Genomic DNA, 18,486 nt, shown 5'->3' on the forward strand with positions numbered 1-18,486 from the left:
TGTAGGCCTACCTGTTACCAAACTTGTCAAAACCACCATGTACAGTATCTGCTATTATATGGTTCTTTTTACAGAGGTGAAGAGACAGTGATAAATTGATGGGATGGTGTCATAAGTGCAGTCCTTTGTAAAGCCGAAAGCATGTAGTCCAACACACAGAATTTGCATCCACATCGTCACTTTCCATATGAAATACTGCATCTGGGACAGGTGACGCCATGCTATTATCATCTTTGGCACTGTGCTGGTGTCAATTCTGAATGGAAACAACTCATGTGCGAAGCTTTTTCACTCACTGAAAACAGTGGTTGTGAATGCAATCAATAACATGTACTTGCAGCCATAATCCAAACAGGCAAGTGTAGGCATGGGAAACTATAAACACTTTATATGGACCCATTCCAAATAGTCAGAACCACAGCTAATTGGTTAAGAGATAATGCTTCAAATAAATCTATGCTAACTGTCTTTTTGAGCCAAGTGAACACAGCATGTCCTGAGTGAGAAATCAGCTGAGGTGTCAAGTTACTGGGAATCAGACAGGGAGCAGTCTACGGGAAATATTTCCCTTCCCTAAACCCAGCCTGAAGCAAAAGTAACAGTTACTAATTGCGAGACACTATAAAAAAAAAAAAAATCTCCAGAGTAACCATTTAGAATAAATGGATCCAGTTTAAAGAAATATGTAGAAAACCGTGCTCTACACTAACACTGTTTACAAGGAACACATTGGTACTAAGTTGGAAAAAAATGTAAGAGCACAAAGAAATTTAGGAGGACAAAGAAAAATATAAAACATATTGATAAGAATTGCCTGCAATTAGATAAAATACAGGGTGAAGGAGCACCAGAAAATTGTATTTAAAAGATTGAAATGTAGCCACTTGTGAAGCTCATCTCCTGAAGAAGCCCTCCCTTTTCTATTCCATTAAATGTTATCTGGATTCATTTCTTCCTAGTGATACTGGTGCTCCCAAATAAAAATTCCAGGCAGCACAGTCAAATATTTGTATGCATATACAACCAAAATGGTAGCGCCCTGTAAATCTTGTTTACATTTTTTTTATTGAGAAGGCAAGCTTTACATTTCTTGAATAAAAATTATAAAAAAGAATAACAAGTCCAACATTTTCCAAAATGTTTTATTCATTGGGACAATATGAAAGGGCCAACGGGGAATTGAAAGGCCGCAATGGAGGGAAAGATATAGGGATTTGAGGATGGATGGAGAGTGATAATGGAGATGGAAGGGGAGGGATGGACGTGAAGTGGTGGCTTGGTTTAGAACCTTCCAGAGCGTTCTCTGGAACGACTTCTTGCGGTCGCGTCCGCCTCCCCTGCCTCTATCCCTCGAGCGAGAACGGCGTTCCCTGGAATGGGTGCGAGAATGATGCCCCCCTCTGAGGAGAAAGAGAGAAAACGTAGCTAGTTAAACTCAAAACTAGAACTTTCCCACTTAAAGAACCTTAGCGTGTCAGAAATGTGTATTTCGGAGAGCACTTGAATGCAGCATTAGTTCTGTGATTAGCATTGACTGTCAGAGAGCCGGAGCATATCCCTTCTTCCTGCGGCGTCCGTACAGCTCCCTCAGCTCCCTGGAGATGGGTTTCAGGTGCATGAAGTTATAGAAGCGTCCTCGAGTTAGGTGATGAACTTTGTCATATGAAGAAATCTAATCTGAGCAACGGAGATAAAGGCGTGTGGATTTTGGTATCAGTTAGCCTTGCTCTAGCATTTATTTAATTGAAATAACCTCAATGAATTACAAAGCATTTGTAATCACCACTAACGCTATCTTGAGCTGAAAATGGTGTGTGTGGTCCTGCGGTGGAGTACTGACCCCATCTCGCTTCTCTGAAGTCTGTAACGGGAGAGAGCTCGGCTTGGATTGGTTGACCGTTGAACCAGCGGTTATTCAGATCCATCACTGCCTTCTCCGCGTTTTCCTCACGACGGAACTACACACAGAAACCATCACAGAGTTGGTGTGTGTGTGCGCGAAATGACGTTCTTAAGAGGCAGAGACAACAACAGAGTGTGATTAAATGGAAGGTGGAGAATGTGTGTTCAACAAACATGCACAAAACCCACCATCACAGACACAATTACATGGTCAGTGACACACCTTCACGTATACGTTTCCAACCAGATGGTCTCCCAAGTTGTCGCACACATTCATCTCCTCCACCTCTCCATACTTCTCCATCTCTGTGAAGACCTCCTACAACAAGAGAAACAAAGGGAGAGGTGAATTGGCAGACAGAAAGGGGAAAACACTAAGTCTCAAGTTTGCTTGAATTCAAAGCGCATTTCCCAAAAATGGTTAAAAAAATAATATATATATATATATATTTCTAGTCGGTTTCACTTGGTTTCAGTATTTTGTCATCGACTCCCACATGGGCTGTGTGGTGGGGGAAGAGATGCAAGGTAACCAAGAGTTGCATCATCCACTCCTTTCAAGTGGATTTATAGTGTGATAATACCAGTAGCTGACGTGTCACTGACTCACCTCAAAGAACTCATCTAGTGCTCCTGCATCTCCACATCACTGACAGCACCTAGTGGCCACAGGAGAAACACTCAAGGACAAGCCAATGATATCACCGTGGTTTCATTAACTAACATGCACAAGAGAAACATTGCTAAAAACATACGAGCCTGGACTGATTGGACAGGATTTTTATCTAAATATTACTGAATTGCAAATTACTTGAATTGCCTAATAGCAGTACACATGAAATGGGTATTTCAGGAAATATCTTGTCCGGAGCCAAAGGGTCAGTGTCAAGAATCAGTTCATCGTGCCCCTGTGTAACGGATGTGAAATGGCTAGCTAGTTAGCGGGTACGCGCTAGTAGCGTTTCAATCAGTTAAGTCACTTGCTCTGAAACCTAGATGTAGTGTTGCCCCTTGCTCTGCAAGGGCCGTGGCTTTTGTGGAGCGATGGGTAACGACGCTTCGTGGGTGACTGTTGTTGATGTGTGCAGAAGGTCCCTGGTTCGCGCCCGAGGTCGGGGCGAGGGGACGGTTTAAAGTTATACTGTTACATTGGTGCCGTGACCCGGATCACTGGTTGCTGCGGAAAAGGAGGAGGTTGAAAGGGGGGTGAGTGTAACGGATGTGAAATGGCTAGCTAGTTAGCGGGTACGCGCTAGTAGCGTTTCAATCAGTTACGTCACTTGCTCTGAAACCTAGATGTAGCGTTGCCCCTTGCTCTGCAAGGGCCGCGGCTTTTGTGGAGCGATGGGTAACGACGCTTCGTGGGTGACTGTTGTTGATGTGTGCAGAAAGTCCCTGGTTTGCGCCCGAGGTCGGGCGAGGGGACGGTTTAAAGTTATACTGTTACACCTGCACAACAAGGACAGTAAGACTGGACATTTTCCCTTATGAGGAGTCTTAAGAGACTTAATTAAAGTTCAATTCCATGCTAAGTAATAATAGCAAGGTTCTGGAGCTGTCACAGACATAATATAGCTGTCAATGAATACTAAGGAATGGGACTCACTGGGGCCTAAACACTCTAGGGAAAATGTCAGTCATACTCATCTCCCCAAAATCACATTCCATGTATCACATTTTGTACAATAAAAACAAGACATTTCCATTCATGAGTTTGACCTGAGACTATGGGGCAGGGTTAACTTCTTGAATAGGATTAGTGAAGTGTAAATGAGTGAGTACTTGAAACAATCATGAATAAACTATTTCCTAGAAAAAAGGTCTTAATTCAAAATCTAATAAAAATATATACTACTGTATGCATCAATCTTTATTTGGTTATTTCTGTAAGTGACTACATGGTACCTACCAGAAGAGAAGCTTACATGGATTGTTTTACTTAACACTTTACCCGTTTTATTTAATGTCTAGTACAGCACCTTAAAGGGTCCAAACCTTGTATCACTGATGATGATAAAAAAAATAAAAAAGGATCAATCTTAGAATGTGAGATCAAGAGGAAACATAGCAGCTGGTCCCTGTTAACGGGTCGGAAACTTACAGCGCAAACCATTGGCAGACTGGGCAGTGTTTTGAGGGTTACGGTAAATGTTCAAGAGGGCAATGGTCTGAAAATACAAAATGTACATTTTTGAGAGGCAGATTTCTTAACTGTTACTTAAAATAGGTGCATTTACTCCCATCCCCCACCCTCAAAACAGTGTAATTGTACCCAACCAGCCCCAGACCAGGGTAGGAAGGGATGACTGAAAGACGTTAAGATGATCCATGGGACTGGTCCACGCCGAAACAGAGGGAGCTGGAAGAAGCGACAATCTCAGAATGACAAAATTTGACTACCGCAAATTATATATATTTTTTACTATATAATATACACACAGCATTCGGAAAGTATTCAGACCCCTTGACCTTGTCCATATTATTATTTTTTTTACATTACAGCCATATTCTAAAATTGATCAAATGGTTTCCACACGACAAATCATGTCCAATCAATTGAATTGGTTGAACTCCAACCAAGTTGTAGAAACATCTCAAGGATGATCATTGGAAACAGGGTGCACCTGAGCTCAATTTCGAGTCTCATAGAAAAGCGTCTGAATACCTAGAAATGTACTTACATGTTTTATTATTTTTAATAATAATAAAATAAAATAAATTAACTGTTTTCTCTTTGCCATTATAGGGTATTGTGTGTAGATTGATGAGGAATAAATTACATCAATTTTAGAATAACACCAAGGTAACAAAATATGGATAAAAGGGGTCTGAATACTGCAAATGCACTACAAAACCGTTCAAAAGTTTGGGGTCATTTAGAAATAGCCTTGTTTTTGAAAAGAGAAGCACATTTTTAGTACATTAAAATTACAAAATGATCAGAAATACAGTGTAGACATTGTTAATGTTGCAAATGAATATTGTAGCTGGAAACAGCAATTTTTTATGGAATATCTACTTAGGCGTACAGAGGCCCATTAACAGCAACCATCACTAGTGTTCCAATGGCACGTTGTGTTAGCTAATCCAAATGTATAATTTGAAAAGGCTAATTGACCATTAGAAAACCCTTTTTAATGAAGCTGCCAGTTGAGGAGTTCAAGACTTGAGGACTTCTGTTTCTCAAACTAGACACTAATGTACTTGTCCTCTTGCTCAATTGTGCACCGGAACCTCCCACTCCTTTCTATTCTGGTTAGAGACAGTTTGCACTGTTCTGTGAAGGGAGTAGTACGAGATCTTCAGTTTCTTGGCAATTTCTCACATGGAATAGCTTTCATTTCTCAGAACAAGAATAGACTGACCAGTTTCAAAAGTAAGTTCTTTGTTCCTGGCCATTTTGAGCCTGTAATCAAACCCACAAATGCTGATTCTCCAGATACTCACCTAGTCTAAAGAAGGACAGTTTTATTGCTTCTTTAATCAGAACAACAGTTTTCAGCTGTGCTAACAATTGCAAAAGGGTTTTCTAATGGTCAATTAACCTTCTAAAAAAAATCTACTTGGATTAGCTAACACAACGTACCATTGGAACACAGGAGTGATGGTTGATGAATATTAAATAAAATAAGTAGATGCTCCATAAAATGTTTAAAAACAAATCTGTTTCTAGCTACAATAGTCATTTACAACATTAACAAATGTATACAATGCATTTCTGATAAATTTTATGTGATTTTATTGGACCAAAAATGTGCTTTTCTTTCAAAAACAAGGACATTTCTAAGTGACCCCAAACTTTTGAACGGCATCCTGTTTCCATTGATCATCCTTGAGATGTTTCTACAACTTGATTGGAATCCACATGTGATAAATTCAATTGATTGGACATGATTTGGAAAGGCACACACACACCTAAGATATGGTCCCACAGTAGATAGCGCATGTCAGAGCAAAAACCAAGCCATGAGGTTGAAGGAATTGTCCATAGAGCTATGAGACAGGACTGTGTCGAGGCACAGATCTGGGGAAGGGTAGCAAAACATTCCTGCAGCATTGAAGGTCCCCAATAACACAGTGGCCTCCATTCTTAAAGCTGGTCACCTGGCCAAACTGAGTAATCGGGGGAGAAGTGCCTTGGTCAGGGAGGTGACCAAGAACCCGATGATCCCTCTGACAGAGCTCCTCTGTGGAGATGGGAGAACCTTCCAGTAGGACAACGATCTCTGCAGCACACTACCAATCAGGCCTTTATGGTACAGTGGCCAGACAGCAGCCCCTCAGTAAAAAGGCACATGACAGCTCACTTGGAGTTTGACAAAAGGCACCTGAAGGACTCAGACCATGAGAAACAAGATTACTTTCCCCCCACCTGGGGGCGGCCCGTCAGGAAGTTTAGGATACAGTTGCAGAGAGAGGTGTTTAGTCCCAGGGTCCTTAGCTTATTGATGAGCTTTGAGGGCACTATGGTGTTGAATGCTGCACTCTAGTCAATGAATATCATTCTCACATAGGTGTTCCTTTTGTCCAAGTGGGAAAGGGCAGTTTGGAGTGCAATAGAGATTTCATCATCTGTGGATCTGTTGGGGAGGTATGCAAATTGGAGTGGGTCTAGGGTTTCTGGAATAATGGTGTTATGTGACCCATGACCAGCCTTTCAAAGCACTTCATGGCTACAGAAATGAGTGCTACGGATCTGTAGTCATTTAGGCAGGTTACCTTAGTGTTCTTGGGCACAGGAACTATGGCGGTCTGCTTGAAACATGTTGGTATTACAGACTCAGTCAGGGACAGGTTGAAAATGTCAGTGAAGACACTTGCCAGTTGGTCAGCGCATGCTCAGAGTACACGTCCTGGTAATCCGTCTGGCCCTGCGGGCCTTGTGAATGCTGACCTGTTTAAAGGTCTTACTCGCATCGGCTACGGAGAGCGTGATCACACTGTTGCCTGGAACAGCTGATGGTCTCATGCATGTTTCAGTGTTGCTTGCCTCAAAACGAGCATAGAAGTAATTTAACTCGTCTGATAGGCTTGCGTCACTGGGCAGCTCGCAGCTGTGCTTCCCTTTGTAGTCTGTCATAGTTTGCAAGCCCTGCCACATCCAACGAGCGTCGGAGCCGGTGTAGTACCATTCAATCTTACTCCTGTATTGACTCTTTGCCTGTTTGATGGTTCGTCTGAGGGCATAGTGGGATTTCTTATAAGCTTCCGGGTTAGAGTCCCGCTCCTTGAAAGCGGCAACTCTACCCTTTAGCTCAGTGCGGATGTTGCCTATAATCCATGGCTTATAGTTGGGGTATGTACGGTCACTGTGAGGAAGACGTCATCGATGCAATTATTGATGAAGCCAGTGACTGATGTGGTTTACTCCTCAATGCCATCGGAAGAACCGCGGAACATATTGCAGTCTGTGCTAGCCAAAACAGTCCTGTAGCTTAGCATCTGCTTCATCTGACCACTTTTTTATTGACCGAATCACTGATGCTTCCTGCTTTAGTTTTTGCTTGTAAGCAGGAATCAGGAGGATAGAATTATGGTTATATTTGCAAAATGGAGGGAGAAGAAGAGCTTTGTACGCGTCTGTGTGTGGATTAAAGGTGGTCTAGAGTTTTTTTCCCCTCTGGTTGCACATTTAATATGCTGATAAAAATGAGGAAAAACAGATTTAAGCTTCCCTGCATTAAAGTCCCCGGCTACTAGGAGCGCCGCCTCTGGATGAGCGTTTTCCTGTTTGCTTATGGCTGTAATACAGCTCATTGAGTGTGGTCTTAGTGTCAGCATCGGTTTGTGGTGGTAAATAGACAGCTACGAAGAATATAGATAAAACTCTATTTTTGGTAAATAGTGTGGTCTATAGCACCCACACCACCATGCTGCCACCACCATCTTTGGCCATTAGGCCAAAAAGCTCAATCTTGGTTTCATCAGATCAGAGAATCTTGTTCCTCATGGTCTGAGAGTCTTTAGGTGCTTTTTGGAAAACTCCAAGCGGGCTGTCATGTGCCCTTTACTGAGGAATGGCTTCAGTCTGGCCACTCTACGATAAAGGCTTGATTGGTGGAGTGCCACGGAGATAGATGTCCTTCTGGAAGGTTCTCCCATCTCCACAGAGGAACTCTGTCAGAGTGACCATCTGGTTCTTGGTCACCTCCCTGACCACGACCCTTCTCCCTCGATTGCTAAGGCGGACAGCTCTAGGAAGAGTCTTGATGGTTCCAAACTTCTTCCATTTAAGAATGATGAGGCTACTGTGTTCTTGGGGACCTTCAATGCTGCAGACATTTGTTGGTACCCTTCCCCAGTTCTGTGCCTCAACATAATTCTGTCTCTGAGCTCTACGTACAATTCCTTCGACCTCATGGCTTGGTTTTTGCTCTGATATATACTGTCAACTTATATAGACAGGTGTGTGCCTTTCCAAATCATGTCCAATCAATTGAATTTACCACAGGTGGACTCCCATAAAGTTGTAGAAACATCTCAAGGAGGATCAATGGAAACAGGATGCACCTGAGCTCAATTTCGATCTGAATACTAACGTAAATAACGATTTCAGTTTTTTTGGTAAAAATTTCTAAAAACCTGTTTATGCTTTGTCATTATGGGATATTGTGTGTAGATTGCAGAATATATATATTTTTATACAATCAATTTTAGAATTAGGCTGTAACGTGTGGAAAAAGTCAAGGGGTCTGAATACTTTCTGAAGTCATTGTATGTATTTATTATGAACAGGCACTGCAGCATAATGATATTATTAATATAATACTAGAAAATACTTGTAAATTAATTACACATCTTTCTGTAATAAGAATGAACTACACGTTTATTTATTGTGTTTTTGTTCTACCTTGTTATTTTTAGTAATACATTGATATTGATTACCGCATTGTTGGGTTTAGAGCTTGCAAGAAAGGCATTTCACCCTACTTGTGAACGTGACATTAACACTTGTTAACCTACCCTTAAAGATCGGGTTAATTTTTTATAGCTTTGAGTATAAAATAATTCAGGACATCAGACGGACCAAATAAATACATAGTAAAACTTAGAACGTAATAGGATCGCTGTGGGAGGGACATTGTGAAATAAGGAGTACTAATGGCTCAATTATTACACCACATAAGTTCATGCATACAGTGAGTGTTCTTATCTACAACAACCGTCTGGTAAAAGTGGGTTACAAGTCAAATCAAATTGATGAAATGCACCGAATACAACAGGTGTAGACCTTAACGTGAAATGCTTACTTACGAGCCCTTAACCAACAATGCAGTTCAATAGTTAAGAAAACATTTACTAAATAACCTAAAGTAAAAAATTAAATAAAAAGTAACAGAATTAAATAACGAGGATATATACAGGGGGTACCAGTACCGATTCAATGTGTGGAGGGTACAGGTTAGTCGAGGTAATGTGTATATGTAGGTAGAGGTAAAGTGACTATGCATAGATCATAAACAGAGTAGCAGCAGTGTAAAACCAGAGGGGAGGATGGTCCATGTAAATAGTCCAGGTGGCTATTTGAATAATTGTTCAGCAGTCGTATGGCTTGGAGGTAGAAGCTGATAATTATAGTAAATAATTATGCGTGCTATCAAACATCACATAACACACAGAATGATATACACACAAATATCATGATGATTTCTTTGATACTAGAGTTAACTCGTATATGTCTAAAAAGCAAGCTAGTCCCCGCCCCCCTGTCTTGTTGTCCAAAAACTTGCATGAAATCGATTTGAGTGGAAAGGCTAGCTTGCTATTCTACATCGACTCATATATCAACTCCACAATCTTGGAGTGTACATTTTAAGAGGTATGTGTACGACCATAAACTATGTTTGATTTATATATGAAATCCATTACATTGTCTATCTGAACGGAATTGTATATTCTTTCACTAGCTATGCCTAATCGGTCTTCCCGCTTTTTGTATCAAACTGTTAGCTAGCTGAACGCTGGCTTCAAAGCTAACTAGCTTGTTGATCCGCTATACCACATGCATTAGCCTAAAAACAATAATTACACTAACATCAAGTCTAAATAATGTACTGGGTGGAGTGGTTTTCAAATTACTTCCCAACTACAAAATAGCTTTCCAAATGACTTGTCTACGATTTTCCTTCAAACGTGTCCATACAAAATCCAACTTTCGACACGTTAGCTAACTAAGCAGTGGTAGCTGCTAGCTAATATCGCCAACGACAGCTTGTTCATTGTATTCCAGTTGTTCGCCCTGGTGATACGTTATACTTTTAGCCATATATAAATACGTTTTCCCAATGTTATAAATATCACGTTATTTTTCATTTAATCGAGCAAATTACTCCGGCATTTCCCCCTGACCGCTCTCGGAAGTCTGTAGACAACACTAAACTTAGCCAGGATTTCCGGCTCCTTTGCGATTGCCCCTCTGCTGTTTTGTTTCCGTTTCTTCCATTTCCGTTTTAAAGTTTTCCAGATTCTAAGTTTCAGAGTATATTTAAATCGACATTTAAATCAGTTATTCATTGAATTGTGTTTCTTACAGTCAGTATAAATTGTGTATTTCATGAGACCGACCCCCGTTTTGCGCGTGCCTCGCCCCTCACATAACATCGCTAAAAAAATATGCTGGATAGCTAGCATTGTATTGCTACAGTATTGTACAGCTATGCTACACGTATAATTAACATTCTTACCGATATATCTTAGAAGTGTTTGCTTTCAGAGGAGTTAAAATTGATTAAATTTATGTAATGATTTATCAACTAATGGCCTACAGTAAGGCCTATGCTTTGGAAAGGCCTCGCCCTCGCGTTAGTACTTTAGCTCGCACATAACTCTCTGCCGCCCAATGAGAAACCGAGGCTCCCTCAACTGGGTGATTCTCATGAATCCAGTTTTAAAATGTTTAGGAAATTGAGTTACAAAACCATAATTCATCTTCAAAAATGAAGTTTCATTCTGAGGACTAGATGTTTAGATTTTGGAAAGTGTTTTATATTAAATAAATGTTACATTTGACCTGAATTTTGTAAAATTTCACCTCAAATTCTCATTACTGAAATGCGTCTGGATTAAATTCTTTAGAAAAACCGAATTTATTTGAATAAACCCCAAAATATATTGCAGTAGTTTGTACATAAATCATAAAAATGTTACACTAGTTGAAGTTTACATGAAATTATAATATTTATTACATGCAAACAGTATTTGTGGACATGTCTCATTACATAACACTTTTTAAAGTAAAGCTTTATTCACCCATGATGCATCATCTAGAGGAGTAGTCCTTAGATGAGCACAAGTTTTAAGTGAATATATATGCCTTCAGAATGAGGTTATTATTCTCACCCCACTTGGCCTTCTCATTACCGAAACAGCTAAAGAGCTAAAATGTCCAGTGTTATGCTTTACTCAGGCCTCATTAGGTGAGCAATGTTGAAAAATATTTGAATATTGATTTGTTTTTGTTAATTTTTTGGACTTCGAAAAATGTTAGGGTAATGATCATTTTGCAATTAATTTTTTTGTGTGAAGTGCATAATATCTGACCAAAAATGTAATAATTCTGAAATAGATAAATACGGATCCTAATCTCAGTCTTTCAAGAGGAAATCTAGTGAAAAATGACACCTGAGATTTTTTTCCTTATACAGTTTCGAGACTATGACCCAACTTCATTCACATCAAGACCCACTAGCTAGATATTAACCTTTTAGATTTTATTTTAAAACAACATTTTACTTGATATAATGCCACTGTTCAAAGAATGCGTTCATGATAATTTACTAAAGTCTCAATGATGGTGCCAATTTTGCTACTAGTCCTCAGTTATTTTTATTGTATATTTGATGGTATTGGATTTGAACCGTTTGTAGCGATGTGTTTGTACCATCACATCTGAAAACATTTGATGTCACCCTAATGTTGATTGAAACCCCCCTGTCTGTCTGTCTTTTCGTCAGAATAGGTTGAATCTTGGGGTACAGCAATGTCTAAAAGTGAGACAGAGGAGATGATAGAGATTGAGATCGACGGACAGGAGAAACAGGAGTGCCTGGAGGAGGGGTGAGTGATATATATTTTACAATGTGAACAGGCACCCATAAGCACATCAATTCAAACCCAGCTCCCTCCCTACTTCTGATGATTTAACATGACTATTTGTGTCTTTTTGTTTGTGTGATCGTGCCATTTTCAGGGTTGAGGAGCAGACCATTACATCAGCCGATCTGATCCAACAGGACATCGACATCAATGAGCCAATCGGTAACCTGAAGAAGCTCCTTGAGCCCCGTATCCAGATGTCATTGGATGGATATGAAATCTGTCTACAGGACATCCAGGTACTGATGGAGGCCTGCATTTATGGGGTTCAAATACCTGATCAAACCTGAAGCTGATGGAGGCCTGTATTTATGGAGTTGAAATACCTGATCAGACCTGATACTGATGGAGGCCTGTATTTATGGGGTTAAAATACCTCCTCTCTCTCTCGCCTGTCCTACGCTCCCTTTCTCACCTGTCCTCCGCTCTGTCCCTCGCCTGTCCTCCCCTGTTGCCCTCTCCTTTCTCTTTATTTCTGTCTCTCCAGCTGCATCCAGACCACAGCCTCTTTGATCAAGGAGTGAAGACAGATGGCACAGTGCAACTCAGTCTACAGATCATCACCAAACCAGGTACACAAACAACAGTCTCAGCACCAAAATCAAAACCCAGGCACCCAATCAATAGATGCACACAAATGTGGCACCATACAAATGAGGCTGATACTAACCACACTCTAACCTCCCATCAAATCCCTCCATCCAGGCGAGGAGAAGCTGAACATCCTGGAGATCGTGAAGCCGGTGGAGACGGTGGAGGTGGTGATCGACCCGGATGCTGCAGGGGAGGAGGGCACCCTGATGGAGGAGGGCCAGCTGATTGCTGTGGAGCACTCCTCCCTGTCAGATGACACCTCAGAGCAGGTGACACGCTGGGCCGCCGCCCTGGAGGGCTACCGCAAGGAACAGGTCCGTCTGGGGATACCCTACGGTGAGGAGGACACCAACACACACTTGCACTGAAACTCAAAAACAAGCAGGACACAGACAAATACAGATACACACACATACACTGAAACACAAAACCACAATTACTCAGGCAGGTACACACCGTTGTACAAAGTGAGACCAGTTTGCTGCGATTGCCAAAGCTGTAGTCAGCATTTTCAGTCTTGGAATGTGTCTGTCTCCTCTCAGACCCAGAACAGTGGACGGCAGACCAGGTGATCCACTGGGCCGTGTGGGTGATGAAGGAGTTCAGCATTGACGAGATGGAGGTGGGAGGGATTCACATCCCGGGTCGCGACCTCTGCTCCTTCACCCAGGAAGAGTTCCTGCAGAGGGTCCCTAGTGGAGAGATCCTCTGGAGCCACTTGGAGCTTCTCCGCAAGTGTGAGTTTGTGTTGTAGCTTCTGTATGTTGAGTCACTGTGTTAGGGTTAACTTCTTATGGCTGCAATCCCGTTAACGGGATGAATTGACAACAGCCAGTGAAGTGCAGGGCGCCAAATTCAAACAACAGAAATCTCATAATTACAATTCCTCAAACATACATGTATTTTATATCATTTTAAAGGTAATCTTGTTGTTAATCCCACCAAAGTGTCCGATGTCAAATAAGCTTTTCAGCGAAAGCACCACAAACGATTATGTTAGGTCACCACCAACTCACAGAAAAATTCAGCCATTTTTCCAGCCAAAGAGAGGAGTCACAAAAAGCACAAATAGAGATACAATTAATCACTAACCTTTGATGATCTTCATTAGATGACACTCATAGGACTTCATGTTACACAATACATATATGTCTTGTTCGATTAAGTTCATATTTATATCCAAAAACCTCAGTTTACATTGGCGCCATGTTCAGAAATGCCTCCAAAATATAAGGAGAAATTGCAGAGAGCCACGTCAAATAACAGAAATACTCATCATAAACTTTGATGAAAGATACATGTTTTACATAGAATTAAAGATACACTTGTTCTTAATGCAACCGCTGTGTCAGATTTCAAAAAGGTTTACGGCAAAACACAATATTCAATCATCTGAAAATAGTGTTCAGCCACAAAAGCAAGCCATACAGTTACCTGCCAAATTGTGCAGTCAACAAAACTCATAAAAAGCATTATAAATCTTCCCTTACCTTTGCTGATCTTCGTCGGAATGCACTCCCAGGACTCCAACTTCCACAAGAAATGTTTGTTTGGTTTGGTAATGTCCATCATTTATGTCCAAATAGCTATTTTCGTTAGCGTGTTTGGTAAACAAATCCAACGTCAGGAAGCGCGTTCACTAAATAATAAAAAATTGGATGTAATAAATGTATCACTAGTCACTTTAAACAATGTCACTTTATATAATGTTTACATACCCTACATTACTCATCTCATATGTATATACTGTACTCTATACCATCTACTGCATCTTGCCTATGCTGAACGGCCATCACTCATTCATATATTTATATGTACATATTCTTATTCATTCCTTTACACTTGTGTGTGTATAAGGTAGTTGTTGTGAAATTGTTAGATTACTTGTTAGATATTACTGCATGGTCGGAACTAGAAGCACAAGCATTTCACTACATTCGCATTAACATCTGCTAACCATGTGTATGTGACCAATAAAATGTGATTTGATTTGAAGGGGATGGGAGTTGTTCTGAGCCTGGACAAGCATGTTTGTTGAAGTTGGTTTTAGCTCACATACAGTATCTGTCCATGTTCTTTACAGATGTGTTGGCCAGTCAGGACCAGTCTGGCCAGGAGGCCACAGTCACCATTGACCAACGTAAGTTTATTTCCTGTCTCTTTCACTCATTGTCACCCTGCATTCATCTACCACACTATATTGTTCTCTGTGGGTGTTGTTGCCTATAGGCACAGATCTAGGATCAGCTTACTCACCCAAATCCTTACTTGTGCCAACATGGGTAGAAACATCAAACTGACCAAAGATCAGGTGGTAACTTCATCTTGTATATTTCTGGCTGTTTGAACCTTCTGTCTCCGCCCCCAGAAGTCCAGATCATCCCAGCTGCTGTGCAGACCACACCCACCACCATCAAGGTACTGAAGCAGAACCGCGGCCCCAGAACACCCCGCATCTCAGGAGGAGAGGAGCGCAGCTCACCTGGCAACCGCACAGGTAGCCATTTGTGTGTCTTGGGTGTTGTGTATGTACAGTTGAAGTCAGAAGTTTACATACACCTTAGCCAAATACATTTAAACTCAGTTTGCACAGTTCCTGACATTTATCCTATTAAAAATTCCCTGTCTTAGGTCAGTTAGGATCTCCACTTTATTTTAATAATGTGAAATGTCAGAATAATAGAGAGAATGATTTATTTCAGCTTTTATTTCTTTCATCACATTCCCAGTGGGTCAGAAATGTACATATACTCAATTAGAATTTGGTAGCATTGCCTTTAAATTGTTTAACTTGGGGCACACGTTTTCAGGTAGCCTTCCATAAGCTTCCCACAATAAGTTGGGTGAATTTTGGCACATTCCTCCTGACAGAGCTGGTGTAACTGAGTCAGATTTGTAGGACTCCTTGCTCACACACGCTTTTTCAGTTCTGCCAACAAATTTGCTATGGAATTGAGGTCAGGGCTTTGTGATGGCCACTCCAATACCTTGACTTTGTTATCCTTAAGCCATTTTGCCACAAATTTGGAAGTATACTTGGGGTCATCAAGGGCACTGCGTTCATCCACCTCTGGCCTGCTCGCCTCCCTACCTCTGAGGAAGTACAGTTCCCGCTCAGCCCAGTCAAAACTGTTCGCTGCTCTGGCACCCCAATGGTGGAACAAACTCCCTCACGACGCCAGGTCAGCGGAGTCAATCACCACCTTCCGGAGACACCTGAAACCCCACCTCTTTAAGGAATACCTAGGATAGGATAAAGTAATCCTTCTAACCCCCCCCCCCTTAAAAGAGTTAGATGCACTATTGTAAAGTAGTTTTTCCACTGGATATCATAAGGTGAATGCACCAATTTGTAAGTCGCTCTGGATAAGAGCGTCTGCTAAATGACTTAAATGTAATGTAAATGTCATTGTCCATTTGGAAGATCCATTTGCGACCAAGCTTTAACTTCCTGACTGATTCAATATTTGATTCAATATATCCACATAATTTTCCTCCCTCATGATGCCATCTATTTTGTGAAGTGCACCAGTCCCTCCTGCAGCAAAGCACCCCCACAACAAGATGCTGCCACCCCCGTTCTTCACGGTTGGGATGGTGTTCTTTGGCTTGCAAGACTCCCCCTTTTTCCTCCAAATATAATGATGGTCATTATGGCCAAACAGTTCTATTTCTTTTCATCAGACCAGAGATACATTTCTCCAAAAGGTATGATCTTTGTCCCCATGTGCAGTTGCAAACCGTAGTCTAGCTTTTTATGGAGGTTTTGGAGCAGTGACTTCTTCCTTGTTGAGCGGCCTTTCGGGTTATGTCAATATAGGACTTGTTTTACTGTGGATATAGATACTTTTGTACCTGTTTCCTCCAGCATCTTCACAAGGTCCTTTTGCTGTTGTTTTGGGACTGATTTGCACTTTTCGCACCAAAGTATGTTCATCTCTAGGAGATAGAATGCCTCTCCTTCCTGAGCGGTATGACGGCTGTGTGGTCCCATGGTGTTTGTACAGATGAACGTGGTACCTTCGGGTGTTTGGAAATTGCTCCCAAGGATGAACTAGATTTGTGGAGCTATACATTCTTTTTTCTTCTGAGGTCTTGGCTTATTTCTTTTGATTTTCCCACGATGTCAAGCAAACAGGCACTGATCTTGAAGGTAGGCCTTGAAATACACCCACAGGTACACCTCCAATTGACTCAAATTATGTCAATTAGCCTATCAGAAGCTTCTAAAGCCATGACATCATTTTCTGGAATTTTCCAAGCTGTTTAAAGGCACAGTCAACTTAGTGTATGTTAACTTCTGACCCACTGGAATTGGGATACAGTGAATTATAAGTGAAATAATCTTTATGTAAACATTACTTGTGTCATGCACAAAGTAGATGTCCTAACAGACTTGCCAAAACCATAGTTTGTTAACAAATTTGTGGTGTGGTTGAAAAATGAGTTTTAATGACTCCAACCTAAATGTAGGTAAACTTCCGACTTCAACTGTATGTGTACCTCAAGAGCTTGGTATGCTTTTTTATGGATGCCTTAAGTGTGCATGTGCTCGTATCTGATGTGAACACACACGTCCTCTCACCTCTCCCTTTAGGTAACAACGGTCAGATCCAGCTGTGGCAGTTCCTGTTGGAGCTGTTGACGGATAAGGATGCTAGAGACTGTATCTCCTGGGTGGGAGAGGAGGGAGAGTTCAAACTCAACCAACCTGAACTGGTGGCCCAAAAATGGGGCCAACGCAAGAACAAGCCCACCATGAACTATGAGAAACTCAGCCGAGCGCTCAGGTATGTCAATCTGCCAGTTTCTCTCCCCTTTCCTCTAACATTTCCGTTGCACAATTTCAGGCACTCTTATGACTTGTTCCCTTACCTTGAACTTTCTAGTCGTGTCATTTTAATTTCGGACAATTTTCTCAGGTATTACTACGACGGGGACATGATCAGCAAGGTGCAGGGCAAGCGCTTCGTCTACAAGTTTGTGTGCGACCTGAGGACTTTGATTGGCTACAGCGCTGCCGAGCTCAACAACCTGGTGACGGAGTGTGAGCAGAAGAAGCTGGCCCGCATTCAGCTGCACGGGATTGGCCAGCCCATCACCACAGTGACACTGGCCACCTCAGCACAGGACAGCTGAGGGGGCAGGGGCATGGGGCTCCCTGACTGCCCCAGGTAGAAGTTGCCCATTGGCACAAATCTAGGATCAGATTACTGTGACCAGCCCTAAGCTTTACCATTAATAGGTGGAAATGATGAACAGACTTTAGATCCATGTCTATGGGCAACTTCGTCCTTCTCCTTTTGGTTTGATTGGGGAGGTTGTTTTCTTATTTTAACCAGGGAAGAGATGCTTGTTGGAGGGAGTGTGTGTGTGTGTGAGTGAGAGAGAGAGAGAGATGGGGAGTGTGTATGCTGGAAAATCAAATGAGCTTTGCATTTTTTGTTCCTTTATCTGTAGCTTAGTATAGTTTCCATTGTATATACCGGTACTCCATGTTTTTGATAGCCACAAGGGCAGTGTATTTTCATATTTTCCATTTATAAAAGGATCAGTTTTGTATTTTATTTTAAGCTTTTTTCCCCCTAATGAGTTGGACCTTTATTGTCCACCAGGGGAAATAAAGTGGCAGATGTTTTCCTAAGGACTGAGTCTGTCCTTGATCCAACAGCTCCAATGCAGAGCCACAAAATTGCATGTTGTGTATTCTACTATGCTCATTCAACCGAGACCCCGATGTAGTTCCTAAAAAACTGTTGGTGGGGGGGAACCCTACACGTAGTCTGTCTATAGGCAGAACTGCTCCAGTGTAATACGTATGCATACATACATACACACACACCACTCAGGTGGGTTCTAAATGTTTTTCTTATATTACCAGTACTCAATCACTCA

The 18,486-nt window shown here is 41.5% G+C and overlaps 1 protein-coding gene and 1 pseudogene across 4 annotated transcripts; one reads left to right on the forward strand and one right to left on the reverse strand.

Annotated features, from left to right (window-relative positions):
- Positions 1–1,090: 1,090 nt before the first annotated feature.
- Positions 1,091–4,722, reverse strand: LOC129820777 (splicing factor U2AF 35 kDa subunit-like; annotated as a pseudogene).
- A 4,723-nt stretch (positions 4,723–9,445) lies between these two features.
- On the forward strand, positions 9,446–18,235 carry LOC129820776 (GA-binding protein alpha chain-like). Of its 4 annotated transcripts, none has more exons than XM_055877733.1 (10): positions 9,446–9,721; positions 11,856–11,958; positions 12,092–12,236; positions 12,485–12,569; positions 12,703–12,927; positions 13,134–13,328; positions 14,675–14,731; positions 14,960–15,088; positions 17,189–17,381; positions 17,514–18,235. In XM_055877733.1, exons 2-10 carry the CDS (start codon positions 11,882–11,884, stop codon positions 17,728–17,730), a joined length of 1,323 nt encoding a protein of 440 aa, XP_055733708.1. In that variant the 5' UTR covers positions 9,446–9,721; positions 11,856–11,881; the 3' UTR covers positions 17,731–18,235. The 4 variants fall into 4 exon arrangements, with proteins under 4 accessions (XP_055733708.1, XP_055733709.1, XP_055733710.1 ...); XM_055877734.1 differs by having other exon boundaries at positions 11,861–11,958; XM_055877735.1 differs by lacking the exon at positions 9,446–9,721 and adding an exon at positions 10,300–11,318 and having other exon boundaries at positions 11,861–11,958.
- The last annotated feature ends 251 nt before the right edge of the window (positions 18,236–18,486 follow it).

This window comes from Salvelinus fontinalis, chromosome 23 (assembly GCF_029448725.1).
Source record: "Salvelinus fontinalis isolate EN_2023a chromosome 23, ASM2944872v1, whole genome shotgun sequence".
Lineage (NCBI taxonomy): Eukaryota > Metazoa > Chordata > Actinopteri > Salmoniformes > Salmonidae > Salvelinus > Salvelinus fontinalis.

Excerpts from the sequence above, each read along its gene's own strand:
- LOC129820776 (XM_055877733.1), top strand. The coding sequence starts at position 11,882 with ATGTCTAAAAGTGAGACAGAGGAGATGATAGAGATTGAGATCGACGGA. Across the intron at positions 11,959-12,091 it reads CAGGAGTGCCTGGAGGAGGG|GGTTGAGGAGCAGACCATTA; the intron begins GTGAGTGATATA and ends TGCCATTTTCAG. Across the intron at positions 17,382-17,513 it reads AAACTCAGCCGAGCGCTCAG|GTATTACTACGACGGGGACA; the intron begins GTATGTCAATCT and ends CAATTTTCTCAG.